Source organism: Rhododendron vialii, chromosome 12a, assembly GCF_030253575.1.
Source record: "Rhododendron vialii isolate Sample 1 chromosome 12a, ASM3025357v1".
NCBI lineage: Eukaryota > Viridiplantae > Streptophyta > Magnoliopsida > Ericales > Ericaceae > Rhododendron > Rhododendron vialii.
Window position 1 is genome coordinate 28,550,877 of NC_080568.1, and position 21,109 is coordinate 28,571,985.

Sequence of the window (21,109 nt, forward strand, 5' to 3'; positions counted from 1 at the left end):
AAACCTTTTCATCGGAATGCAGATTCAATATTGTATGTTCGATTTTCCGATTATGTATGCAATTGGTCCTGCCCATACAAGGAGAATCCCCCAAAATTTTGAAATCAGTTTTACGGCAAAAATTTTGGGATCCGGATCCTCTACGAGGATTTCTCTGTTAGGATCATGTGATGATTTTAATATGGAGCTGCCAACACATTAATGAGAAGATCGAAGGGCCCAAAACAACTCATCTTTCTTTTTGACAAAACACGCTGCTGTAGGGAATAATTGTCTAACGGAGAAAAAACCCTACGTCCTAATCTTCTTCTTCTCCGTTGCTCTCAGTCCATATCTTCGTCCCCGTTCTGGTTCTACCTTCTGTTGTGGATCGCTGCTTCGTGACAAGGTAACCATTGCTACTGTAAATAGGGTTTCGTAGGGTTTTTTTCATTTTCCTGCACTTTTTTTTGGTTTCTTTGTTCATTAGAATAGTTAGGGTTCTCCTGCAATTCATCCGAATAGTTTTGTGCGGCCGTGTGTTTCGATCTTCGAGGCTTACCAACAGAGCTTAATTATAGTAGTCCAGTAGTCCTATAATTTTGATCCTGGTAAGAATATTGGTCTTTTATTTTGGGTTTAAAAGAGAAGCATTTTCAGGATTGTTTTTAGAACTTCTGGGTTAAAAGTATAGCATTTGCAAGTATCTATGTTTGCCGAGGCTTGATAACAAGAGAGAGGGTGTGATGTCCTTGAGGTTATAAGATTACCAATTTTGACGTTCTGACTCTTAATTCCTTGGAGATTAATAAAAATGCACATAAATTGATCCGAACAATTATTTTTAAAAAAAAACTGTGACCCACACCTGCATTATTCTGCTGCACTAGGAGCATTTTTTTCCACTGCCACCAGTCGGGCTAGGGAGTAGATTGAAACAACTCTTCGGTTAAGCAAATCTAGGAATTTAGTCGGTTTTTAAGTGCATAAACAGTGCTGTTTATTAGAAGGCTGCAATAATTTCTTAACAGCTGCGGTTTCTTTCGACCAAGAAAGAAGGAACTATTACTGCGCCTGGACTCTGGAGGATTGCATTTGTGGGCTCGGCTCTGGTCCAATTCTTCCCCTTTAATCTGCTGTCCAGTTTCGACAATTTGTGGGCTCTTTCCGAGCCCATAACAATAATCGGAACCATTCACTTTTTAGAGTCCGTCAAAAACAGATTGTGTAAAGGCTTATGGCACTCACAGTCACTTAAACCTTCTACCTTTCCAAGATGTCTTGATCATCTTCTGTTCATTGTAGTTTAAATATTATTTCGTGTTAGTTTGGTCATGATTATTTACAACAGCTCCCTTGATTTTTCCTAGATAATAACTACCCACCACCTGATTCAATTAAGTAACTTATGTTTGACAAAGATATGTTTAGTCGGCTGGATATAATTGGTCAGGAAAAGAGGAATTTTTCTGTAGATTATCTCAGTTTTCATGTGCTAGATTCCTTAACATATCCTTTCCTGTTACAAATGCAAAAATCTGATTGATTTTGGGCGGTTGACTTGTAGAACTAGACAAGTATCTATCAGTGGCCTAAAACCTACTACAAAGTAGGAATAGTTTGCTTTGCTACATCCTTAAGTCTCATGTTCGATTTTCTTTTTCAGTAACTTTTGAAGCCATCTCACCACAACACGCAAGCATGTGAAAAGATTGTGAAAAGAGCTGTAAGAATTAATTCGAGGTACACGCAAGCTGACTAGGGAAAGATAAAAAGTCTGCAAGCACCTTATTATAAAAAAAAAATTTAAAAAGGAAGTCTGTAGTAGTTTATCCCGTGGAGAGCTCTATTTGGTTCGACCAATTGGAGAAAGCAACAAACGTTAATAGAAAATGAGGAATTTGCTTGCCGAGCAAAAAAAAAAAAAATGAGGAATTTGCTAACGTAGTGATTAGCTAAGCATTTTCAATTGTCAAAGCAAGGACAGTAATTAACTGATTAAATTTTGGTGTGTTTGACTTCATATTTATGGATCGGAAAAGTCCAGGACAACAATTTGTTTAGAACCATATGATGTATGTGTGTATGCATGCATCGGACAATTCTGAATACAACTCTTTCCATAACTGTGTTCCTAGCAATGCTTTTTTGGATTTGTGTGAGCCGCACACATTAACGTGAGTGTTGTGCATGCATTTTTGTTTCTTTACTGTTAGTTCAACCATTTGTTTCTTTAGTGTTAGTTCAACCATACAAGCCAGGCTAAGATGTTAAGCAACAAAGAGTGGTCTAATAAGTAAAACGATTCATAGTATTATAGTAAGACAACCCACTACATTGATATCCAACCGATTGCTGTACACATCCTAACTTACCTTTCAACTTGAGGTTGGATGCAATCCGGTCGTGAGTTGGGCATTCAATTGCTATTGAAAAAACATGCCCAAATTTTAATGGAGTGGGTTGTCTCTTTGTGGCAAACTTGGAAAGACTGAAATAAGAAAAGTTTTAACAACTTAAATTCTAATGTTTACTCTAGCTACACGAACACCATTGCCTATGCCTCTGAAATGAATAAGGCATTCAAGTCCCCTCTTCACAATGTGGTAGTATATTTAGTTACCACTTTGAGCTTCATGGATTTGCACAATTTGAGTAATCCTAGAAACTTACATTTGGAGATGAAATGCTTTGTTACTATTATGTTTTATCATATGTAGGCAGATGGTTATTTCTTTTTGCTAACTTTTGAGAATGTCACTAAAAGATTTGATCTCCATCCAGTTTATTAGGAAGGGGTAGCCCTAAGGCACGAGCAAGAAGGTCCCCTCGGGACTATTCAATTCTTTGTAACTATAAGGGTGTTTAATAACTAGTGACTCGTGCCACTAGCATGTCCTTGCACTAAATAGGGATTCTATTTCCAATTAAAGTTGTACGATTCCATTTCCAATTGATGATTAAACATTTTAAGCTGATTACATTTTCATCTCGATATTATGTTTGATTGTAACACGGCCATGATGAATTATGTATTTTCAGCATGACAGACGAGATCATTCAGAAGTATGCTTTGAAAGGAAGGGTGCCATCGGCCTTCATTCTATATAAGTATTCCTTGTTAATAAAAATTTAATTCATTTAACACTGATTTGGTGTTTAATTATGTATTTTCCTATGACAATGTTTGACTACTACTTTATGTTTGTGCAAGTAGCAATGAAACCATAGCCAATCTAAAAGATGCTGGTACCTTAATAACAAATCAGGTAAAATTATAATTTTAACTTAACATTTTGTCATCTAATTGCATCTATTTGATCTAATGTTGATGATGACGAATGATCATTGGTGCATGATTTGGTACGTATTGCAGACGAAGAGGGACATTGGTGAGCAATGGAAAAACCTGTCGAACGAACACAAGCAAAAGTACAAAGATTTGGCTAAGTTGGCCAAAGAGGAACTCACCAAGCATAAAGCTGTACTTCCGCCAAAACCCAAAAAAGTGAGTACAAATTGTTGGAACTTGTCTAGGTGAACATGATTTGACCTGATTTTGGAATGCCAATTTATTTGATGATGTTTGTTAAATTTGCAGAAAAAGATACAGAACAGTATTTCCTTAAAGTCCATCGTTAGAATAGTACAAAAGTTAAGCCCAGATCAACGCCGTGCTATTCAGCTTATTGGGTTGGGTGGAATATTAGAATTGAGGTGTACAGCTCTTAACCATCCGCTATGTAATTGGTTGGTGCATAAATTTGATCTTGTTTCTCGTTCACTTACTGTTCATGGGCGGACATTCCTTCTCACTGATTCCCATGTTCATGAGTGCTTGGGCATTAATGCACAAGGCAACCTTATTGAGTTGGAGGGAAATACGTCGGTAGAATTTTCAGAAGTTTATAAAAACCTTGGAATGACGAATGGGGTAGTCCAACTGAAAGAGTTGAGAGAGTACTTGGAGAAAACGGAGGAAGTAGATGATGTTTTCAAAAGGAAATTTGCCTTGTACATCTTGGGATGTTTTTTATGCCCAACCACAAAGCCGGGTGTTACTTGATCCCTTATTAATGTTGTTAGTGATGTTGCGGCAATGCCCAATCAGAATTGGGCGAACTTGACCTTAGACTTCTTATGCAAGGGTATACTGGACCAACGCAATAAGGATCATACACAACCAAGCGGGTGCCTATTCCTCCTGGTGGTAGGTATTGAGTGATTCTGCATTAACGCATTTCATATTCCTTATTTCACTTTGGTTATTTATTTGTTATGCATTATTACTTTAATTGTCTCATAATGCAGGTTTTCTACTTGGATCGTGTCTCTCCAAGGGCTACAGTTATGCCTTATGTTCGAAAATTCCCTTCTTTGCTTGCTTGGGGTGATTCTGAAATTAAGAGTGTCTTGCATCGGTTTGACCAAATTGGAGGTTATGACAGGGAGGGGGTGGTGGTTCATTTTACACTGGAGGAAAAAACAAGTGGCAATGAATGCGGTGTGTCCCAAATTTCAACTGGAGATGTAACTGTGATGACAAATACTCTTGCAACTATAGCAGGTCTTTTGTTGCGTCAAAATATATTAATGGCGAAGCACCTTGGCTCTGAAACGCCTTCTAAGCTGCAACCACAAATGGGTCAAGAAATGGACCTAAACAATGTCCACCTTCAAGGAGAATTCTCTGCCCTCCTCGCAGGAGTACATGCATGTCAATTATAAAATAAGATTTCAATTGGTCTTGAATCATGATTGTTTACCTTTGATCGTAGATATACATACCAACAAATGATCGTGTGAGCTACTGGTTTTGCATCAAAATAGACATGGGCATCCATATGGTTTATATTTTTGATTCAAAGCCCGCTACTCGATCCAATTTGTTTCGTAAGAAACTGACACAACAAGTGGTATGGCACACCTCGTTTAGACCATGTTTTACGATATGCCAGGTTTGTATTCTAACTACTTGTTTTTTCGATTAGCTGGAGGGATTACATCGCGCGTTGCTCTTCCAATATGGAGAGCTCTATCAGGTTGATGTCACGAAGTTTAACATTGCTAATGTTGAAAAGCAACCGTTGCAACATGAGGACGGGTAATTTATTAAACATAATCTTATTTTAATGCTTGGTTTTGGCAATTCAACTACTCTTTTATTTTTTAAGGCTTCACTTTTATGCCTATGAGACTAATAATTATGAAAATGTATCCCCGACGTATTCGTATCTTTTTTTTAGGTTTTGCCATATTGCCGTATCCGTATCGTGTCGTATCCCGTATCCGTATCTGTGCTTTATAGGTTACTTGTGTTAATTGTGTTACTTGCGTTTAAAGTGGTTTACTTTATTCCTTTCTGCACATTTTTAGGTATGATTGTGGGCTATTTGTTATAAAATTCATGCAAGGGTTCAATTTCCCATCCGGTGTACACAAGGTTAGTGCTCGTAAAGTAATATCGTTATGTTGTATTTAATTGGTTGTGATAGTGTTGGATTTCTAAGCTAGCTTTGGGTTTTGTAGATGGACAATACCGAAAGGCCAAGGTTGTTATTGGAATTGTGTGGTGACAAGAATAATCAGGATGCCTTGGAGGTTTTAAAAAAATTTGAGGCATGGAAGGCAGAAAGAGGTAAAACGGGCTTTGTGTACGCAGGTGGTCACGTGATTCGTATATAACTAACAATCTGTAGGCATATTTTGTAAAGGTTAAGTTTTTTGGGGGCCTGATTTTATATGGGTTATCAAGTATCGTTCCGTATGGTAGTTTTAACTTTTTAGGGTATTCCACTTTGTATTATATGGCGCATGATTGGAACTTAATGCTATGTTGTTTCGTATTTATTTTGGTGCAATATTTTGGTTATGTAATTTCCTTGTTCCATATGGATGATCAAACTTAATGGGTATTCATTAATGCCTGCATGATGGGAAAGAGTTACCTCACTACTTTCGAATACTTATCGGGGATTCGCACACATGGTTATCCAAATTCCTGATTATACTATCATTACCTGTTCTTTCCATGTGAATCAATTGGCAAAGATAGTGTAATAGGAATTTGGACAACTTGGGGCAGGACCGGCAGGTTTTTGGAGGAGTTGGAAGATTACAAAATAGTAGGTAGCTGTTTTTTTTTTTTTTTGTCTGTTTTCGTTTTGCAAATCCAGGAGCTGCTTTTGTTTAGGTAGAGTAAGTTTATTGGTTCATGTGAGTTGTATACAGAGCTTTTGGCAGTTCATAGGAAGGGAAGTTCAGGGGGTGGCCATGGAAGTGTGTTAATGGAGTATGAGTTTTTCCCGGCTGGGAAAAGTGGGTGCAAAAGAGCTACTAGCACTTGTTCCAAGGCTGTGGAATTCGGGTTATTACCACCAGAAGAAGATTCAGTTGCAGTTGGAATTCGGGTTATTATCATAATAGCTGGCATACACAGATGGGTCGATGTCAGTCATAGTGTCAAGCGTACTCTTCCCGTCTTCAAGAAGTTTCTTGCACTCTTTTTGGCTGCCTTTCTCAAGATTAAAGATAGCAATTTGCATCTTTATAAAAAGAATTGGTTCCTCAATGCGCATTTCTCTAGTAGCCTGAAGCTTTTCTATCACATCTTCCAGGTAACTAATGGCAGCATCTTTCTCTGAATACTGCCGAGAAACAATGACGGCGAAATGTGCAAGCTTGAGAAGATTGATCTTGGTCTCAAAATCAGTGATGAAATTATGATATAACTGAATGAGAGCATCACCAGCCTGAAGATAATGAGAAAGAAACAACTGTCAAGCACAATCAATGCATCTTGTTGTGTTTAAGCTTTTCCCAGTCAAACACTAGCAGAACACATGTAGCAGAACCTATGCTACCTGCTGAGTCATACAGAAAGACCGTACAATGAAACTAATGTCCAACCAGAAAAAGAACACCACATATGAGCCGTCACCCGGCAGTGCGAAGAACAGCTTAGCAAAATAAAAAGCACCACCAATCATCAAAAGATTCGAAACTAATCATTTTTCCAATGAAAATGCAACATTCGCTTGTGATACAACTCTGCCACCCGCCATTCTCCTATGATGCTATTGTCATCAACATGCAGGATCAACTCATTTGGTCTAATCTTGCCGACCAAAACAGAAAAACTAACTCATTCTAAATGTGCACAAGCCTTTGAATATGTGGACAGCGACATCCAAGAGATAACCAGTAGCAAACCATCCTATTAACAAGCTTTACAGGCTTTTCAGTTTCAAGCAATAGAAAATTCATATTAAAGAGCTTAATCAGCTGACAATGAAAATGAGAAGATCCACATAATTTTATTTGAAAGAATAGAAGTTCCATTTGATACACAGGAGAGAGAGAGAGAGAGAGAGAGAGAGAGAGAGAGAGAGAGAGAGAGAGAGAGAGAGAGAGGTGTGCTAATGACATAAATCAGCTGCACTTTCACCATTTTCAACTCTACCATTCAACTCGTTCCATCTATCAGATCATAAGAACGAAATACCATACGGAATACAGAGAGGTTTTTCGTTGATCCCCGACTTCTAATCTAATCTCTGAAAGACCATATATGTAAGCTAACGTTGCTTTAAGTGAAGAAAACACTACAATTATTGAACAAAAATTTAAATAGAACCATCCGATACATATAAGCCAAGCCAATCACTGACCAAGAGTATTGGTTCCTAATGGAAACTAAATGCCTACAGTAATTTACAGTCTGTAATCTCCACAAACTCTCGCATTGTGATCCCAGAGAAGATGAAATTCGGGGAACAGACGACGGACCAAACCAATGTTTCATTTCAATTCCTTTCAGGAATGTTGGAAAACAGCCTGTATGTTGGAAAGCAGCCAGTACGCACCTTCCTTTTTTGGACACCAGAAAACACCAAGAGCCTGATAGGGAAAAGCAAAATAAACTTTGAACATGAGCCAAAAGTAAGAAAGAAAACAGAACTTGCACCTACCATGGTTCGTTCACAAAGCACATGAAGCATGTAAATGCATAATCAAAAGCATGACATAAGCTTGCAACAAAGTCTAGGGGGCATACATTTAGTTCCGCACAGCAAGATTGAAATGAATCAAATTTGGAGCAAAAGAAACCTCTAGTACAACCCCACAAGTTCTGGCAGAATTAATATAATAATCTGAAAAACTGGAATCTTTTGACCAGCAGCACTACTTAAATCCCAACAAAGAACTCACATAAAACCCAAGAAATCCTATTAAAACCATGTCCAACAATTACTGAGATAGCAAAAAGACTACCAATTCCAAGTTCTCTATTAAAACCATGTTATCCTCTCCTTTTCATCAAGTTCTCTATCCTATTTTCTGTTGAATGTATATTATCAATCTTGTGTTCCCCTTTGTTACAACACCTTTCTGCACTTTGAAGTGAGCTTCATTTTCCACCTCAAAGCCCCGGAGAGAGAGAGAGAGAGAGAGAGAGAGAGGAGTTGCAATTAGGCACAGAATTTCTATATTTGTTGGTCTCCTTATTTAAATTCACCAACATACTTCTGCAAATTACTTGCTGAAATGCACGTCAATCAGAAGGATGTTTTTGACACCCGTATACTGCATAATTACAAAAGTGAAAACAACAGAATTTGGTGGCCAAGAATATGCACATAATGGCAAAAGTTTATTGAGCAAAACAAACGTATAGGCTAGTAAATAAATCAAACACAATCAACCCACAGCTAATTCATTAAAGATTGCCACAAATCTTTTAAATCGAAGAGAAATAATCAACACTGAAGCTGATAAGCAAATCCATGGCTTTTAACAAAATATGCACCAGGATAGCTTTAGAGCAGTACCTCATGAGAGGTATCACACAAAATTTGAATTAAAATAATGGCTATATGGTTATATTATACAAGATCAGTATCCAACAAAGAAAATCGGAAAAAAAACATGCAAATGCATTATTTAGTGAATAATGAGCTAACAGTGTTTCTAATGCAGATGCATTAGTCTACCAAGCAGATGAAACCGACAATGGAAAAACATGTGTCGATAGTAATATTGTTCAAAGTTCAAACCCTATCCCCTAATGTTCACATCAAATGATCAAGGATGCCTCAAATTTTAGATCTGCAGAGAGGGGAAACTACAAGTAGATGGATACAAGCATAACAGAACTCCAATCACATACATAAGCTATAGAACAATGCTGAAGACCACTTGATTGGAGAATGGAATGAGTTTCAGGATGCCAAATTTTGGGCAAGGGATCGGCATTATTGCAAACATGACCATTGGCTGTAACAGTTTTGTTGATCGGTTCTGAAAAGTTCTGGCTACTGTATTTCCTTTGGTTTACATAACTGAAAGCAGGATAACCTATCTTAAAGCCATTCCCATCCTTGAGATGTGGGAAACTGCTGAACATGGTGGAGCGCCAATGCATAATTTTCACTGCCCAAAAAAAAGACAAGCATTAACATACAGTATCTAGTACAAAAAGGCTCCGTTTGGGTAGGTGGGGACTTCAAATTTGATTGCTTGCTTATGGATTTTGACATTGAGTTTGGTAGCCTTATCATGATTGCATTTGAGAAAACTGTATAATCAAAAGATTTGAAATCCTCCCTGATAAGGATTCAAGTCATTATCAACTCTTCTACCTTCAATCCATGTTCCCCTTTAGTTCACGAGCCACCTACCACTGAACATTAATATTTGCAGCAATTGGACATAGAAACCCCACATTTTTGAAATCCATATCTATCCAAATGGAGCCTAATTGTTTTCAATACTTGCAAAACTACTAAGAGTTGAAAGGAAAAAAACAAAAAACAAAGAGAGACGAAATCGAACTGCTAAGTGAGCTAAATATGATTATCAAAGGCAACCCAATGCTAGAAACATAACTGAGGACCGCTTTTCTAGCAACCTCTTATGCATGAACAAAGAATTTGCAAAACGTTGAACGAACGCATATCACTGCAGATAAATCAATTATTTCTGCATTGCCTTAACTGTGGTACAGGGTTTTAAATCACGGTATCAGGAAATGCAACGGTATCGGTGACATGGCCGTATAACGGTCGATATTGGTCCGTATCGGACTGTATCGGCCAATACGTAAGCAAATAAAGGTATCGTTTTCACATTGTTTAAAATCCAGAGTGGCAGACTAACCTGAATCTCATTCTGAAGGTCAGTAACAGGAGAATTCTGACAATGGCATTGTATAGAAAATTAAAGCACTAGAAAAGGATTTAAACCTCCTATGGATTTTGAGTTTTCGGTGTCTGTCTTTTGGCAGGTATATTTGATTTGTTCCCACTTTTAAAGTGTAGTAGCTGTAAGAGCTTGGCTTTGGCTCATGGTCTTTCCCCTTGGGTTCGAGTCCTTAGGGTGAGGTCGCTGGTTCGAACTGATGGAGTAACCGACTGCCCCTTCGTAGTAACTTAACTAACGTAGGCAAAAAGAAGTGTAGTAGCTGTGGATGTGTGTGTGTGTGTTTCGAAAGTAGAAAAAGTGAAGGATAAGAAAGGCTTTGTACAAACTAGATAGCAGTATAATAACCCTAGTTACCCTACAGACTAAGATTCATTACGTACCATATGAAACAGCTATAGAACCTTATAATAGATTTCACATATCAATCTTAGGTTGTCTAGACTGTGAATTTGGATCGTAATACCTTGTTTGGACTATTCATGTTGATATTGCTGATACTTTAAAACTATTGTTTTAGATGGTTATTCTCTAATTTGACCGAAAGCATTACTCTTTGGTGATTGACCATAGCAAGTACAACTACCACTGGCCAAATTCAAGGTTCTTAGACAGTGGAAAATATCAGAGTCTAAATGATAGATCCCGATGCAGGCTTGCCGCCATTTCGGCATCTGCCCTCTTGAATTATTTCCGAAGTCATGCTTGAACTTTAGGTCGGAAAAGTGCTTTTTTAGCAACTCCAGAAACATGGCAGATGATGCAAATACATGTTTTGGGCACTGCTTTAATCATCTAATGCTAAGATTAAAAAGTAACTACATCCTCCAGCCACATCTTTTACATGAAGACTGTGAAACACGTGTTTGCCATTACATTTTGCATGTTAAGCACCAAGTACTCCCCCTTGCCTTAATATCTTCCACATAAAGAATTAATGGAAGAAGCTTCAAACTTCTGTTTAAGTACACAAGTCACAAAGTTCAAAAAACAAGTTCTAAGACGTCCGTGTTGGGTAGCAAGTTCTCTATCCTTTTATTTTCCTTATATTTATTCAAGCTTTAAAGAGGATCGGGAAAATTCTTTCTTACCACCAAACTATTATTAGAACAAAAGAGACAAAAGTGAACAGAAACATTACTCATTACAGGAAAGCTACCACAATGCATAGCTGAAAAACCTGGTTAAGTAGCAGCAACAACAAGTCACAGCATAGGAGTGCTAGAATCGTTAATTTGTGTTGCCCTAAAGTTAACACAAATTAGAAGATTTCAACAAATATGGGCCGTAAATAAAATTTGTTCAGAAATAAAATAGGGAATCAGATTATACCCAAACACAAATACTGGGTTTGACGTGGGCGTGGGGGAGCTTCAGGATCTCGGCCTTGCTCTCGTTGAAGGTGGGTTTCAGATTTGGATTGAAACCGGGTTGTCCGATGGCGGCTCGACGCCGTTGTTGTTGGTTGTGGGGGCGGTGGCGACGTCCATGGGGTGGATGTAAGGTGGGGAAGAGGGGACGGAGGAAGAGAAGAGAACAGAGAGAAAGAGAGAGAGAGGAGTTGCTCAGATCAATCCATTCCTCGACACCGGACGAGGAGTCGATGATGGGTGGGAGATGAACATGGTTAAAGGGCGAGGGTTTTCTTTCTGGGTGGGAGTCTGGGAGATGAACGAAGTGCAGAGGGATTTTCCCTGGTTAAAGGGAATGATTTTAGGGAAAAGATGTAGAGGATGATAGATGCAGGGGATAAAACTCCCTTAACCGTGGTTAAACCGTGGTTAAAGAGGGCTAATTTATTTTTCTCTTTTTTTTCACCGGCTCTTTAAGTATCCGGGAAATTTGTTATACCTTGGTTATGCACTATATGGTTTTGGTTATGTTCATAATGATTTTTGTCATGCCAATTATTACGGTGTTCCTAAAATGACTAGGGACACCGTAGCATCATCCATCATTTTTTGTTCTTTTGGCAGAAGTAATATCAAAAGACGAATAGCATAGTAGCGGTTTTTGTTTCCAGGTTCACATGCTTACCGACACTTCGGGTCGGTGCTGTGCATTGAGGTGCATATATAGTACCATGCTGCACACCTCCGAGCAGTCGGATCGTGCATTCGACGGCTCGGATCTCATCTCAGCAATGAACGGCTTCCGATCGTCTGAGATGAGATCCAAGCCGTCGAATGCAAGATCCGACGGCTCGGAGGTGTGCAGCACGGTGCTGCACACACCACTGCATAGCATCATCCCCCAATTCAGAACCTAGCTAGTATCTCTTTTTGTCTAACAAGATGCATGTATGCATACATACATCTTAATCAAGGTTGTGAATACCGTTCCGTATGTACTGAATTGACGAGAAAATGGTACCATGACCCTCTAATACTCTCCCGGTCCCAATACCGGATCTTACCGGTCGATACCAGCGGTTTCAGCAAATACCAGGCGAGATGAGCATACTGGAAATTTTGGGCCTTAAGCTAAAAAGTTTCACTTTTTGCATTTTTCTAGTTTAAAATTGGATATTTTTTAAAATATTTGATTAAAAGTAATTTTTTTTTTGATTTTCTGATTTCTTTCATCGAAATGAATCAACAATTCACCAAAATTTGATACAAAACTAATAAATGCGATTTTTTTAAAATAAGGACAAAACTTTTCAAAAAGTCCTAAAAGTTAAGTAGAACTCAACCTTAGTTTCATTTGCTTTATTTTCAGTTTTTAAATCTCAAATTCTTTTCGAAGAACATAGTACCCTATGGATGCATACTTGGCATTTTTGAAGAGAGTGAAAAATATACAAGGTTACACATATTTGCTAGGAAAAAATTTCTTGTTGGAGAGAGAAACAATGTGAAAGCTTATATACTTTGAAAAGAAAATTGAATTATTATGAGATTAAAGATAGGCATGTTTATTTGAGACGTCATGATACGAGATTATTTGGGCTACAAGATCCACCAAACGTCATGATCTGGGATTATTTTTGTGCTATAAGATCCAACGAGCAAGATTTGATAAGTAGTCAACAAATTGACATTGATTTATGAACAGATTTTTTTCTTTAATTCGAGCTCGTTTCACTAATTTTTTAATTTCTTTAATCGAAGCAGCTACAGAAGCTCGTCAATACTAACAGCTAGTGACGAGTTTGCTGCCTCACAGTTGAGTACTATTCCTTTATCTTTTAGTTATCCTTTAAACCAAACGTGTCTTTGCAATATACATTAAAGTCTATGCCCACCGCTTAACATTCACTGCTCCTCCACCGCTCTCAATCTCACCGTCTGAAAGTGTTTTGGACGGTCCGGATTTTAAAAACTCTTCCATTTCCTAGATTTTTTTTAAAAAAATCCGAACCATTGATTATCGAGATGGACAGTGAAATGTTGAACAGTGAATGCTGAGCAGTGAGCGTAGTCTTACTTTACAATATACAAGTCGGTTTTCAGAAAACTTTTTAAGTGCAATACATTGCAATTGCAACGCTAATTAAATTCACTTAACAGCCTCATTAATGGCACCTAGTCCTCGGATTAGAAACAAGGGCAAAAGAGGTAAATTTCGAACTAATTTCCAAGGGCGGAGCCCATTATTTGCGGACCACGGAATTACCCAAACGACACCGTCGCTTAGATCCTAAATATCTCCCCCTAACGCTGTCGTTTTCTCCTTTCTTGCCTTTGTCGTCAATAGCACAGCCGTTCCCTAAATGACCCTACTCGATCCCGAAATTAGCGTCGCCCAAAGAGGACACGCAGTAAATTAGGTCGAAACTAGGGGCACAATCGTAAGTCAAGGGTTATATATAGTCTGGGTAAAGGGTTTCGTTTTCTAGCGTCACAGAAGGAAAAGAGGCAGGCGAAGGCAGAAAGGAGTTTCCGTTATCCTCTCTCTCTCTCTTCCAGTTTCTCTCTCTCTCTATCTAGCTCTGTATCCCTCGCGATCGTAACTGAAGTTTTCGACAGCTATGGTTACTGATTCGACCACCAACGCATCGATTCCCATGGCCGCATCCAACTCCAAGGATTTCGCCAAGAAAAAGAGGGTAAATCTCTCTCTATTCGATTTTTGTTCTTAATTGCATTATAATTCACTAGGTTTTGTATCATCGGATTGGAAAAGAAATTAATTTTCGTTGATTGTCATGTTTTTCAATTTCTTTTGGGGGTTTTTTCAGGTGAATAGGTCTGCCAAATTGAAGCAGTGCAAGCTTGATGCTCGTCGTGAGCAGTGGCTTTCGCAAGGTATTTTAAAGATCTCTCGTTTTCTCTCTTTGGATTAAAATCTGAATACTCTAATGCACTGATAAGTTAAAACTAACACGCAGCCACACACATATATGCACACATATATATAGAGATATTTTTGGGATAATCGGGTTTCACGAGAAATATCGTGATTTGGGCGTTTTGGATTTATCTTTGAAAAAGAATCGATTTGAGGCCTGGATAAGGACGATTTTTCAACAATAATAAAAATTACTAAGACCGGAGCTAATAATTATGAAACAATTGGTAGAAGTTTTTATTTATTTTTTATTCTAAGATAGGTTTGTTCATGTATGCGTGTGGTAAGTTTGGGGTCAGATCTCCTCCTGTTTTCATGGATCAGTTTGGTTCAGTTTGGGATCCACGCACAGACGATCTGAACTGAATCAGTCTGGTGCATGAATCTTGAACTGGGTTTGTATTTTGGTAGTTTTTCATATATTTTGATAGTTGTGTTATGTGATTTGGGATGTATGTGTCTATTGAGCAGTGAAGAACAAGGGGGGATTTGGTGATTCGTCGGGTCATCCACCATGCAGTGAGAGTCAGTTGTCGATGGAGAATTTAGAGGTAAAGCCCAGAGGCGAAAAGGAGGGAGGGTCGATATACCACCATTACAGTGATTCTGATTCGGCTTCCAACAGCCCCACAAGTCACACCAGTAGCGTATTGGGCAGTAGTAGTAATGTGTCTGGAACGATTTTTACTGGTAGCGGCGGTAGCAGCAGCAGTAGTGGGGGAAGTTGCTCTGGAAGCGTTACCGGTGAGGATGAAGACGATGATGGGTGCTTGGATGACTGGGAGGCGGTTGCCGATGCTTTAGCGGTGACTAATGAGAAGCAGGAGCAAGATAAACACAGTTTTGATAATCAAAGTGTGGTTCCATCAGTTTCTCCGCCAGAACTAAAGCCCGAGGAGCGAGTAGAAGGGAATGTACAGAAGGGTCAACCCAATTGCAGGGCTTGGAAGCCTGATGATGCTTTTCGCCCTCAAACTCTGCCCAATCTGTCGAAGCAGCTCAGTTTCCCTATGAAGTCGGGCAGGCAATACGGTTGTCCATGGGGATGTAAGAATGTTGTATCAGTGCCAACTACTTGTCCCATATGCTGTGAAGATTTGGACTATACGGACTCTAGGTTTCTCCCTTGCTCTTGTGGGTTCAGGCTTTGCCTTTTCTGCCACAAGAGGATTCTTGAAGACGATGGGCGTTGTCCTGGATGCAGGAAGCAATATGACGATGAACCCATCAAGGGCGAGGCAACAATAGATGGAGGCAGTCTGACATTCAAGTTGGGTCGCTCTTGTAGCATGATCACGAGGTCTTAGAAAGATTCTCTGTTTTTGCCTCACTAGTATGCTGGGTCTCTCTATTTTCACATGTCTTGCGTGTTTTCTTATCATTGGACTCTGATTTCATAGTCTTAGATGTGGGTAATGGGCATAGGGATGTGGTTTTGAAGCACCCGGATTTAGGCTGGTTCTTTGTTTGAGTTAGGGCAACATATGTCTGGTAATGTGCTGATGTAGAAGACGTTGTGGGTATGTGAATAGATAAGGTGGTATATAAATTTAATACATGAAATTTGATTTGAATACTTTTTTTGTTGTTCTTTCTCTTTTAATATGTGAATCTTTTCTATTGTAGAGTTTTTCCACTATATGGCTGAAAATATGATATTCGTTCCTTCACACGGGATAGGGTCTCAATTCCTTTTTTCTGGCATCCCTTGCTATTAACAGTATTATGAACTCCGGATTTGAATGGGGTACTTGTATTGCAAAAATTATCAACATTTAAAGACCAAATGTTCAGAAATGCTTGTTGATAAATCTCCTTGATCAATTGCTGAAACTTTCAATTCGATAGCAATGTATCACGTGCATATTGAGCATTGGTTTGAGACGATTCTTTGGGCTCAGTATTGACCGCTCTTTATTTGAGGCCTCTTTTTTGGAGAATAGGCTTATAGCAGGCTAAGGCATGCTGCTCCTTGCATGTTTTAGGAGACTCGTGTTTATCATCATATTGTTGTCTCCTGTTAGGCACGCCACAAGTGACTAGTGCTATCTAACACTCTTATAGTCTGTTGCATATTGTGTGGACTAGTTGAGCCTGAAGCAATAGTCTAGTGTAGATGTTAATGTGATGTATAGTTTTACTGAGAACCTGCCTTGTTAAAACTTTTATGTGTGTTCTTTCAGGATCTATAAACTACGGGATTGCTTTATTAAATAAGCTGCCACATATACAATCAATTTGTTCGCATGCAACCAACCTGCCTAAACTATGCCATTTCGTTGCGTCAATATGCAGTCTACTTGAGTCTGTAACTAATATGGTACCTCATAGTTGACTCTAGTACAGTCCACCCACTTAGTAATGTAGCCACTCCAAGAATTTTCCTCATTGTATTTGGGAGTGTGTCGTGGTGTCCTTCCCTATCCTTGACTTCTCCATCATGTGATCAACATATATCTCTACCACTTTGTACACCATGCTGTGTAGTAGTGTGGTGGTCATCCTCTTATACGTGGCTCTGGCATTTTTTAGCCCAAAAGGCACAACTCCGTAGCAGTAACGAATCAAACACAATGATGAATGTCATGGCCATGATATTGCTGGACAGTTCAATATATCTTAGGGTCGTGATCAGCTCGGTATTGAGTTGCATCAATGTTTCGCATGCGTATTTTTTTGGTAAATAATACGTAGCATGCGTTGTTTTCCGTTTTTGTTGCAGACCTCCTTTTCCTATAAGCTAGCATTTTATTGAAACCTGATTACTTCACTTTTATTGGGGCTTTCTTTATATGGAACCTGTCTAAGAAGTGGTGGATGCGGCGCTCAACACAAATATTACATAGGTTGCCCGTTTCATGACTTGTGCGTGCATCCTAATTCCTAGGGTAGCATCCCACGATACTACCGTGAAGAGAGTACATTCAAAAGCCTATGAAGTGTCGGATCGCTTGAAGGCTCGACATGAAGACATCTTTTGACAAGGCATGGACCAAGAAGACCAATCCTAGGCCTAGAAAGCTTGAGTTTTGTCAACTTTGCCAACGATGGTATGATCGTGGTTGACTGGGTTCACAGCTAGATAATGCGAGAGTTTAAGTCCCAGACTTGGGTCAACCAAGGTGAATTTATCAAAGAGTCCCTTGAAGTCCAACTTAGGAAAATTGGAAAGACCTGCTATTTGGTATCTTGAAAGAAGGCACTTGGAGTGCCCAAACTGACAATACCTAACAGTTGTTGTTTAGAAACAAATAAAGAATTTTGGCACAAAATTTAACTCAAGTTTACGCACGTCGCACAGTGAGAATAGCTCAACATACCAGAGTAGAGATGAATTAGGGGACAAAGTTGAATCAACTTGAAAATTTTGGTTTGTCCCATTTGGAAACCTTTTGTATTTGCTAATTGCAGTGACGGTTTGGAGCAGTGGTTTTCATATTTCTTATATTATCCATGGGATGAGCAGTAGTCTGATACCTATGGGCATATGTTTCCCTTGAAATAGGGACGTACCAAATGGTAAGCTATGTTATTCAAAACCTTCGAAGTATCCGGTACCTTTCGGTTATGCTAGGTCACATGCGTCACATATTTATGGAAGTAAGAATGTAACATTTCTTGGTTGACATGATGCATTTAGAGTAGATGTTTTGGTAGATGAAGAATACTCTTTTAGTAATTTTGTTATATCTCTTTGAAGAAAATCATGGAGACTAAAGCAGAATTTGTTCCAACGATTTAAAATTTTGTGGATGACGGATCCTCACCTTTTTGTAGATGTGTTCCATCTGTGTATCTATATTTCATAGGCTTTCTACAAGCTCTTAAAATTACTACCTTATACCTAAATCTGTGTCTCACCATTCTCGGACTCGTTCTTATGAACTCTAATTTCAATATGGTCAAGAATCCACAAACGTATCCTGGTCACCTATATTCTACGTTTTGAGAATTTTCCTTATCATTGTATCTCTATCTTGCCCTCCCTGTGTCCTGTATGCATATCTGTGCTTCATAGGTTTCGTTCTTCCACTTCTAATGGATGCGCCAGATCCTCCTCCTGCATTAGGATGGCTTGTGGGGAGTTTTTGTTGTTCATTCTGCAGTTTGCAGCCTTCATCTGCCTCACTGACATATGAACTTTGATATTCATGTAAGGAAATCTCCATTGGCTTAAGGGTTTCCTTGTTTTTTCATGCTGTTTGTGAACATTTAATGAGCTGAAAATGCCTCTTGTCTTTAGCAATATTACTGCATTTAACAAGGATTGTAGTGGCATTACCTGACATCTCGTGCCTCAATGGTTCTTAAACTATCAAGTGAGAACATTATTAATCATGTTGTTGTCAACTACATTTGGTATGTATCTGGGAGGTTCTCTGTCTTTGAGTTGTGTACTATTGTTGCAAACGTTTTGTGGTCTTTCTACTAGGTTTAGTTCTCTTATGGGTTGTGTCTGTTCAAGCTTTACCTCCCTTGCACATTTTATTCATGTGATGTTAGCTGCTCTTGGGCCAGCACGGGTTTGGGGGATGATGTCATTACCTGATTTCGTTAAGCTGTGGTTCCAATTTTCTTATGTTGATCAAGGTTCCATGAACAGGAATTTTTGCTGCAAACAGAGTACAATGCCTTGTCATGATTTTTTTTGTCCTTATGATGGTGCTTGGTGTTGTTCTACTTGGTTTAGTTTCTCTTATGTTGTTCTTCTTTGCGAATTTTATGCTTGTTCTGTTCTTTGAGGAAGCCCGAGTTTTGGACAGTGTCATTTCCCTGATGTTATTCTTGTAGCTTGGTTTCTAGTTCTTGTGTCCAGGAGCTGATTCTGTTGTTTCTGTATGATGCAAGCTGTAGTCTCTTTGTTTTGTGGATGCTGTTAACCATGAGTGGGTTCGATGGGTAGCCATTCTTTCTAATGCATATTCTCCAGTCATTTTACTTTTAATTGAGTAGTGATATGCAGCTTCTTTTATGAGCGTACTATTCCCACTTCTGGGTTGGGTTGGGTTGGGTACATAACCCTTTCTTTCTCATGCATGTTTTCCAGTCATTAAAATATGATTTTAGTTACATTGGTCTGTTCCAACAAGTGTAAAAGTACTTCTATTCCTTTGCCTCTTTCTGCTTTTTCTCTGTTTTCTATGCAGATTTTAGGCATTGTCTCAGGAAGTTTTCTCTTTCTGATTACATATGAACTTGTAACTTGGGGACTATATCCGTCATCTCCCAGTAACCTGAATGATTGGGTTAGGAATTGCTGGACATCAATATTTTCATGTGAAAGCATACTGAATGCCTGATGATGTCCTGGGACTGTACTGAGCGGATGCCTTTAAGTCTCTCTCTCTCTCTCTCTCTCTCTCTCTCTCTCTCTCTCTCTCTCTCTCTCTCTCTCTCTCTCCCCGTGTGTGTGTGGGTGCGCAGGCATGTGTGTGGCTAAAAACCTGTCTCTTAGGTTTTGGGAGTCTCTATACCTCGGAAATTGTTGTCTGATTAATATGATAACTTCTGCAGTACATAGTAGGATATAGGCATGCTGAATATTAACTTGGATGTTGCTTTTTTACTATCTCCTTAAATTGTTGCGAGTTCTTTAGAAACAGCAGATATTCGTTTGACTAATCTTTTGTTTAAATAAAAAAGATGGATAGAGGCAACTACTGTGTTCTTAGAAAAACCTACTTTGTGGATGCTGGATGGGGGCCTAGAAGGGCAATAGGGTAGAGTTGCCAGTTCCAACATAAACATGTCATCGAAGGAGAATAACATCTGGAGCTCAGCGGAAGTTGCAAATGTTATATCGGTTGCTCATAAGCCCCACAACGAAAGGGTTTTTTTGTTGGCGGGGTTCTTTTTTTATTTTACTTTTTCTGTAGGCGAAGTTAACTTCTATGCTGGCAAGAGTGTCTTTTCCACTTGTTGGTAAATGCTTGATTAAACCTAGAGAACATTTCTGCCATCACTCTGTTGACCTGTTTGTCAGTACATTTTTTTTCAAAGAATACATCTCTCTCATGTGCAGGATTTCTCTTTTATCTCTTCAACTTAGTGGTTGTCACTTATCCGTTTTCTCCACTTTGGCTAAAAACGGGGTTCTGAGCTGGATCATTACTCAAATTTTCAGCATTGTCATTTTCGTCTTAGCTTTACCTGAGTCTAATTCTTGTAAGAATCTACTCTTGTTAGTTTCTTGTTTTTTTCCTTGTGTGTCTCTGCAGCAGCACAAAAGACCCAACCTGGCTCATGGTCTACAATTCCAACCACAGACTGGTTTATTTTCTCACCAGGTAATCATCTCTCTCTCTCTCACACACACACACACTCTTTCACATGTACTCTTAGCAATTGTGAACATCATTGTTACTTTTGCCACATATTCTGATGCCTATTAAGTGGATTTCTTGCACCTGTTGGTTGCTGGGATTTACCAAGCGTCACAGAATTCTATTAACTACCTCTAGTGCAGACTTCCATTATGCCTTGTATTTGACCATGAAAATTTATTGTTCATCTAGATTGATTTGATTTTGACATTAACATAGTCCTACAATTTGATCTCCAACTTCCATGTCTAATCCACGGTCTGTTTGCCTGTCCTTGTAAAGTATGTCATCAGATTAGAACCTTGCATTCTTCT

General features: G+C 38.8%; 3 protein-coding genes across 3 annotated transcripts; 2 read left to right on the forward strand and 1 right to left on the reverse strand.

Annotated features, from left to right (window-relative positions):
- The first annotated feature begins 281 nt into the window (after positions 1 to 281).
- LOC131309627 (uncharacterized) lies at positions 282 to 4,707 on the forward strand. The gene is made up of 7 exons (XM_058336234.1): positions 282 to 388; positions 3,022 to 3,090; positions 3,197 to 3,248; positions 3,356 to 3,487; positions 3,581 to 3,993; positions 4,066 to 4,189; positions 4,291 to 4,707. The coding sequence occupies exons 2-7, from the start codon at positions 3,023 to 3,025 to the stop codon at positions 4,705 to 4,707; spliced, it is 1,206 nt and encodes a 401-aa protein (XP_058192217.1). The 5' UTR covers positions 282 to 388; position 3,022.
- A 1,661-nt stretch (positions 4,708 to 6,368) lies between these two features.
- LOC131309628 (26S proteasome non-ATPase regulatory subunit 13 homolog A-like) lies at positions 6,369 to 7,724 on the reverse strand. The gene is made up of 4 exons (XM_058336236.1): positions 7,697 to 7,724; positions 7,489 to 7,583; positions 7,192 to 7,263; positions 6,369 to 6,731 (listed from the first exon to the last, which is right to left on the reverse strand). The coding sequence occupies exons 1-4, from the start codon at positions 7,722 to 7,724 to the stop codon at positions 6,369 to 6,371; spliced, it is 558 nt and encodes a 185-aa protein (XP_058192219.1).
- Positions 7,725 to 14,007: 6,283 nt separating this feature from the next.
- On the forward strand, positions 14,008 to 16,048 carry LOC131311041 (uncharacterized). The gene is made up of 3 exons (XM_058338356.1): positions 14,008 to 14,230; positions 14,363 to 14,429; positions 14,944 to 16,048. The coding sequence occupies exons 1-3, from the start codon at positions 14,153 to 14,155 to the stop codon at positions 15,777 to 15,779; spliced, it is 981 nt and encodes a 326-aa protein (XP_058194339.1). The 5' UTR covers positions 14,008 to 14,152; the 3' UTR covers positions 15,780 to 16,048.
- The last annotated feature ends 5,061 nt before the right edge of the window (positions 16,049 to 21,109 follow it).